This window comes from Zootoca vivipara, chromosome 6 (genome assembly GCF_963506605.1).
Source record: "Zootoca vivipara chromosome 6, rZooViv1.1, whole genome shotgun sequence".
Lineage (NCBI taxonomy): Eukaryota > Metazoa > Chordata > Lepidosauria > Squamata > Lacertidae > Zootoca > Zootoca vivipara.
The window spans coordinates 18,500,663-18,508,538 of NC_083281.1; the positions used below are offsets into that span (position 1 = coordinate 18,500,663).

Genomic DNA, 7,876 nt, shown 5'->3' on the forward strand with positions numbered 1-7,876 from the left:
CCGCACAAAAAGGTCCCCCTTACCGGCGAGGTGTCCAAACGAAAAGGTGTCACCGCCGCCACAGCCAGCAGCCAAAGCAGCAGCAGCTCCGGGACGAGGCGCGACCGAGGGCACGCACAGCGCATGGTGGGGCCGAGCGGGGCTGCCGGGCTCGCCCTTTCCTCGGCGGGGGCCACTGGACGCCGCGGGCGCGCTGCATGGAGGTTTTATAAAGCGGCGGGGATGCCAGCCCTACCTCCGCCTCCCCTGCGCGCCGCATGTCCTTGCACTTTCCCCTAAGGTGGTCCAAACCACGTGGACCCCGAACAGCTGGGGAGGCGCCACGCCCCCTGCGGAGAGAAGAGCCCCGCCTCTCTTCCCATATGGAGGCTCCCGGGCAGAAAGTTTGCAGCGTTGGGTTGTTTTTTTCCCTGTTCAGAGGAAATGCGACATGGAATCAAAAAGTTGGAGAGTGCCCCAAAAGTCATCTAGGGTAGGCCAACCTTCTGCAATGCAGGATTTTTTTGCCCGAATTCGGACTCGAACCCACGACCCTGAGATTAAGAGACTCATGCTTTACCAACTGAGCTGTGATAGAAATTTATGAAATGAGGCATGGCACTGAGAGGACAAAGAAAAGCTTTTTCTCCTGCTCTCATCCTGACACTTAGGAGTTGTGGATATCCCATGAAGCTGAACTTCCTTGTACACGTATACATGATTGCCTTCAGAGTTCAGACGGCTCGGGGGTCTGATAACTCCATACCCTCCGACATTTCTCCAGTGAAAATAGGGACATCCTAAGGAAAATTGGGATATTCCGGTATCAAATCAGAAATCCGGACGGCTTCTCTAATCAGGGACATCCCTGGAAAATAGGGATACTTGGAGGGTCTGGAACTCCATTGCAGCAGGTTGGGCTGGATGACCCTCCTAGCTCTACGATTCTGTGATTCCAATGAACCTTGAAAGGTTCAGGACGGGCACACAGAAGTGCTTCTTTACGCAGGAGTGTGTAGTTACTCTGGCAAGAGGTAGGGGTGGCTACTGACTTGGAGGCTTTGAAAGAGGATTGGACAAAGTCGCAGAGGAGGAGAGGGCTCTTGTGCTCGGATCCTGCTTGTGGGTTCCCTACGGTTGGCTACTCTGAGAACTGAGAACAGGATGCTGGACTAGATGGACCATTGGCCTGATCCAGCAAGCTCTTCTCATGCCTTTATGGCCTAAATCAGAGTTGGGTCTGATTGGCTCAATGCAGACAGTTTAACAAGAAATGAGCCGTAGCTGTCTTCAGTTGGCTAGCTCCTGCAGGGTCACACCTATGCCATACATTTGAAGTGTTCTTAGGCCACTTTGAACAATCACATGGCTTCCCTTCAATGGATTCTGGAAACTAGCTTGTTCTAGGTGCTGAGAATTCTTAAGGGAGGCCTCCCTCCCAGAGCTACAGTTCCTGGCAGCCTGAGCAAACTACAGTTCCCACGATTCTCCTTTTTGGGGTGGGGTGACCAGCCATGGCTGTTGAAGTGCCATGAGATTGCTTTAAATAGGTGGTGTGGGTTTATTTATTCATTGAATTTATAAACTGCCCTTCCTCCCCAAGGAGACCAGGACCAGCAAATGCCGGAGCTGTTAAAAACGTTCTGAAAACAGTTTCACTTAAAAGCATTTGGAAAGCAGTTTTTGTTTAAAAGATGTGACACACACACACACCGGCCACCTATTGAAAGCAACGGTCAAATTGCATGCAATATTTCTGCTTCCCAAGGTGGGGTTCTTGTTGGCATCCGTCTGTCTTGGGGAGACAATGGAGAAGTGCGCCTTTGGGGTGAAGAGTCAAACCGTTGGATGCTTACAGCGCCTGCTGCAGTTGTAGAGACCGATGCAGGAGAGACATGTTTCGTTGCAGCCGGGGCAGAGGAAAGCGTCTGGTTGTGCTGCTGCAGATGCACCTTGCCGTTTCTTCTCTCTGCGCTCCTCCCAGTGGTCATTCCTCCTCTGGTCACTGTACAACCTGACTGTCTGTCTCCAGGCCCTGCAGTCGTCTGCAAGGGATCCCCACAGGGTGGGGTTGGCGTTGGCAGCCTTCATCTAACGTTTGCAGACATCTTTGTAACGCAAGGTCAGTCTGCCAACCAGCCTGGGGCTTGAAGGAAGCTCTCCACAGAGCTTCTTCTTCTTCTTGGGCAATCACTCGCAGCCGAGTAAGATAAGTCTTCCATAAACATGGTTGTAACAGTGAGACCGTAGGTGACTGTGGAGGGCCAATTCTGGATCCACACCAGGGGCAGAGGAAGGGGTGCGGTGGGGGCGGACCGCCCTGGGTGTCTTCGCTGAGGGGGGTGACATTTGGCACACAGCGCGCCCGCGATTCCCAAGCCTACCTGAGCCATCAAGGGAAGGGGGGGAACTGCTCCGCTTTGCTGACGGCATTCTCCCTCCCCCTTCGTTCAGACAGCTGGGGAGGCTTCGGAATCGCGGGCAGGCGGTGCGCCAAATGTCCACCATCGGCAGCTTGACTGCAGGGCACGTGCGCCACACCATGTACCAGAGCGGCTATCTTGCGCCTGGGAGGGCACCCTCTGTGTCCTGCCCCCCCCTCAGGAGCAGGCATATGCTCCACCACTGATCCACACATCCTTCCACAGTGGGGACATTGGTTCCCGGGCAGGAGTTGATCACGGTGTGGATTTGCCAAGCGTGCCTTCCTCTTGGTGCATTTCTCCCTTTCGTCCTGAGTTCGAGCATCTTCAAAGCCCATGACACATTTGGTAAAGGCTTTTCTCCAATTAGAGCGCTTGCAGACCAGTGTTTCCCAGTTGTCGGTGTTTACACTACATTTTTTTAGATTTGCCTTGAGAGAGTCTTTAAACCTCTTTTGTTGACCACCAACATTACGCTTTCCATTTCTAAGTTTGGAATAGAGTAATTGCTTTGACAGACGATCATCAGGCATCCAAACAACATGACCAGTCCAACAAAATTGATGTTGAAGAATCATTGCTTTGACACTGGTGATCTTTGCCTCTTCCTGTACACTGGCATTGGTTCACCTGTCTTCCCAAGTGATACGTAAAAATTTTTGGAGACACCATTGAGCATGTCCTTGGGGATCTTTCCATCTTCCCTTCTGTGGACCTGACCAAGCCAGCGTAGATGTCGCTGAGACAGGAGTGTGAAGATGTTGTGAATGTGGGCTTGGGAGAGCACATACTGTATTTGTTTGAGACTCTGTCCTGCCATGTGATGCCCAAAATCTTCCTGACATGACACATGTGTTGATGGTTTTCAGTTGCCCATTCCACAAAGCGGTGTGCTCAGCATACAGGCCTGGCACACCTTCATCTTGATATTGGATATTAGTGCCATAAATAAACAACAAACACCTAAATGAGATTGGTAAGAGGGACAGGGAGAGTCCATGAGCCCCATCTAGTGACCATTGAGCTTGCAGCAGACGCTTCCTTCTCTCTCTCTCTCTCCTCTCTCTCTCTCTCTCTCTCTCTCTCTCTCTCTCTCTCTCACACACACACACACACACACACACCACCCTCAGTGGGGGGGGGAGTGGGGGGGCAGACTGTTTTTAAATTCCCTGCCCAGCAACCAGCTTTGCAAGAGAGGACCCTGCCAAACAGTAGCATAGTCCCTTCATGGTAGTCAAAGACACACCCCTTCTAAGATTATACAATAATCTTATGCAATAATAATAATTCAGAATGCATTGCAATGATCAGTGCATTGCTTTCCAGCTATTTCTCCGCACGTACATGGGCAAATGATTCGGAGCGTTCCATTACATATGGTTAACAGAAGGGGAAGAAATGGAGACAGAGATTTTGCTTTCTTGGGTTCCATGATCACTGCAGATGGTGACAGCAGCCACGAAATTAAAAGACACCTTCTTCTTGGGAGGAAAGCAATGACAAACCTAGACAGCATCTTAAAAAGCAGAGACATCACCTTGCCGACAAAGGTCCGTATAGTTAAAGCTATGGTTTTCCCAGTAGTGATGTATGGAAGTGAGAGCTGGACCATAAAGAAGGCTGATCGCCAAAGAATTGATGCTTTTGAATTATGGTGCTGGAGGAGACTCTTGAGAGATCAAACTTATCCATTCTGAAGGAAATCAGCCCGGAGTGCTCACTGGAAGGACAGATCCTGAAGTGGAGGCTCCAATACTTTGGCCACCTCATGAGAAGAGAAGAGTCCCTGGGAAAGATTGAGGGCACAAGGAGAAGGGGACGACAGAGGACGAGATGGTTGGACAGTGTTCTCGAAGCTACGAACATGAGTTTGACCAAACTGCAGGAGGCAGTGGAAGACAGGAGTGCCTGGCATGCTCTGGTCCATGGGGTCACGAGGAGTCAGACACGACTAAATGACTAAACAACAACAACAACAAACCCAGAATTACAGAAGCCACCCCAGCTTTTGATTGGATCCTAGAATGTCCCTTTTTGGTCTGGTGCGAGTCAGCTGTCTTGCACCAGAGCACTGGACCAAGAGACTCTCTTTTTTGGTCTGTTGCGCAAGGCAGCCGCCTCCCATAAGAGCTCAGAACCAAAAGAAAATTAGCATCCCGATTTTGATCAGCGGGGATGTCGGAGGGTGTGATATTGGTTCAGGGACTGCCTGTAGCAGAGTTTATTCCACAAGAGTCTTCAGCTGCTCAAGATCATTACAGAATAGCGATGGGGATCTGTAATCTGCAGCTCTCACTTTGTTGTTTGATTTCAAAAAAGTCAACATCAGCAGCTCTGAAGCCCGAGAACATAAACATTGAAGTAATAAATTTGCAGCTCGTTGGCCCAGAGCCAGGGAACAACTTGGCCAGAGTTTCTCATCTCTTCTCCCTGCCTCTTACCAGGAAGCAGCCATCCCTAGGGCAGGGCTCTGTAGCTAACTGTTTTGGGGTCATTGTTGTTTGTAAATTCATTTTCTATAATTCTTAATTGCCTGTTAACCTAATCCTCTAGGCGACCACCCTTCCCGACATATCGAATGCCACATTTGCCATGTAACGTTTTCCCAAGGGAGTTATTTCCCCGTTCAATTCACAGACTTAAAGTTGCCTTGCTGCCGATCTTCATTATTAAGTGGGTTATAAATGTTATTTAATTAAATGAGCAATGTTTTATTTATTATTGAGTTTGCATCCCACACTTTCCTCCAAGGAGATGAAGGTGGCATAAATGAGTGTCTCTCTTTCCGTATTATCCTTACAATAATAACCCTTTGAGGCAGGTTGGTATCAGCAGCCGACACAAAGTCACCTCATGAACTTCATTGCCAAGCAGGGATTCGAACCCAGGTCTTTCAACTAAGAAGGTATAGAGACTGCTACCCCCAGGGGGACATCCACCCTTCAGTTGCTCAGAACTGATTGGCAGAAAGGGAGTGGTGGGGTACAAGTCTTTTAAAAAATAAAATTAAAAAGGAACAGAGGGGAGGCATCTCCTTTGTTTCAGACTTGCCAACTCAAAATCTGAAATCAACAACAATCTGACTGAATTCACACCTAAGCAAATGATGGGTTTCTTTCTCTGACTCCTGAAGGAACCAGAACTTCTTGGCAAAACTGATTCCCAAGCTGTCTTTAGCTGGATGTCTGTCTGAAAGAAGTTTAGTGGCTTCGTCTGCCTTCTAATCCATTTAATGTTTCGGTAAATGTTCATACTAGGAATGTGTTGATAGAGGTGCCTTTTAGTATTGGTGGGGCAGTATCAAAGCGTCTGCTAACTGAAGAAACAAAAAGTACTCTTCAATAATGGAAGGGAAAGGTTGTCTTCAATTGTTTTCTTCGTGGAAGCAGCCCAAAAGAAACAAAATTCTCCCCCCCCCCCCCGATGCAATAATGCCCTTAGACCGAAGCCTCACCCTTGAAACATTTGATTTCAAACAACTTTTGTAGCTTGTTTTGCTACCCTGGCCACCAGCAACTAGATTTTAAAATAGAAGCAGGGTGGGGGCAAGACCCCAATCCTTCACGCCCTAATTGTTGGGTAACCAGTCTCATATAACCATCATGCTTAAGTCTAATAAATGCAATAAGGGGTCAGTGTGTGAGGAGCTATGAGCTGCTCCAGCCGCATGGCTTCAACCAGCCTCTTTTGCTTCAGACAAGAATGGAGTCCGAAACTAGTGTTTTTCCTATACCAACAGTTCAGGAATTTTTACCATTTTGTAGCCAAGCAACGTTTCACAGCTTGTGCAACTTTTTCTGACCGCTATAAGGAAAAACACGTGAATCTGACCTTTATAGAGTCTTGCAAGTAAACCATTTTATAACTTACTAAACTTGAGATCTGTCCTTGTGCTAGGGAATGCTTTTGGAGTCACTGGAAAGGGAACATTTTAAAGCAGGCATAGGCAAACTCGGCCCTCCAGATGTTTTGGGACTACAACTCCCATCATCCCTGATCACTGGTCCTGTTAGCTAGGGATGATGGGAGTTGTAGTCCCAAAACATCTGGAGGGCTGAGTTTGCCTATGCCTGTTTTAAAGCTTCTACGGCCTATATTTCCACTCTTTTCTTTGCTGTAGGCTTTTGTGATGTTAAATCTCTGCTGGGGTTCTCTCACCAAAGAGTACTTGCGCCAAACTTGGGTCTTGGCTTCCAGGATTTCCAACACTGATCTGGCCAACCCCCCCACAACAAGTCAGGTGTTTTCAGGTGCCACTCATTCTCCAACCCCCTTTGGCTCTTTAGGTTGTTCCAATTTGACCTCTGATTGGCAACATCAATGGATGAAACTGTTGGAACACCCACAGCCCTTGTAAACTGATATTTGCAGTTTGAGTATGAAGGTTGGTTGTCTTTTTCACTGTGCATTCATCACAATTTGCACTCCTGGTGTGGTTATACACAATTCTTCTTTAAATACCATTTGCACCCGTAAAACCTTTGGGCTGGACTTGCTGCTCTATTTCCCATCGGTACGTGTCCTGTAGCGTCCTGCAGAAATCCTGAAACTTTTTCTAGTATTCTTCTAGGGTTTAGCAGGTTGATGACAGCTCAGTCAGTAGAGCAGGAGACTCCTTAATCTCAGGGTTGTGGGTTCGAGACCCACGTTAGGCAAAAAGATTCATGCATTGCAGGGCGTTGGACTGGAAAACTATAACTGCATCCACGACCTGTTGCAGAACACGCCCACCATAAATAACAGCCTGGAGTGGCCCGGTGTTGGCTCCCATTTGCAATTTCGCGACGGAAGCCCGTTCCCCCTGCAAGTTGGTTCCAATCTCTCACTCGGCATTCCACGTGGTTGGTGGGGAACGGTGGAGGCAGGTGAGGAAACATCTGGCTACAAACCTTCCCCCCTCCCCTCCCCTCCCTCAGGCAACCTTACACCTGTTCACGGTTAGCTGTGCAAAACACAAAAGGCAGGCCCAAGGGTTTGTTGCAACATCGGGGCGTCGCTTCAAGACGTGCTGCACAACAGGCCTGCCTGTGCAGGAATCTGCAGGCTGGGAGGACCCGATGCCAGGAAATGGTTTCTTGGAAATAGACAAAAAAGAGGGGGGACTCCCCCCCCGTGTCCCACTCTCCATTTCCATTGCTCTTGTATCTTCTCCCATCCTTGGCTCAGGGGAGCACACCTGTGCAGGGAATGAGATGCCTATGGGACTGAACTCATAGTGACCTCCCTCTTTGAAAAATGGAGGTGTGGGGTCTTTCTGGGGAGGGGGTTCGTTCTTGGGAGCTGAACTCTTGGCAAGTCCCCTGCCACAGACAGGTTGGACATGGCAGAGGAGTGGTGAGAGGAGCCAGCTGGGGAACCCTCAAAGGAAGAAGGCTCAGAGCCAGGGGGATGGGGGTGGGGCAAGGATGAGTGGTCAGAGGGAGAAGAGGGAACAGACTGGGAGGAGGAGGTGTTGGAAGCAGAAGAGGTAA

At 49.1% G+C, this 7,876-nt stretch overlaps 1 protein-coding gene across 3 annotated transcripts in view; it reads right to left on the bottom strand.

Moving 5' to 3' along the window:
- The window catches only part of LOC118087173 (SPARC-related modular calcium-binding protein 1), a 46,043-nt gene extending 45,784 nt beyond the window's left edge, over window positions 1-259 (bottom strand). Inside the window, exon 1 of one of the 3 annotated variants that reach the window (XM_035119576.2) lies at window positions 24-259. In XM_035119576.2, coding sequence (XP_034975467.2) covers window positions 24-125 — 102 coding nt within the window. In that variant the 5' untranslated portion in view covers window positions 126-259. The remainder of the gene's footprint in view (window positions 1-23) is intronic. The other 2 variants (XM_035119578.2, XM_035119577.2) reach the window with 2 other exon arrangements.
- Window positions 260-7,876: the final 7,617 nt, after the last annotated feature.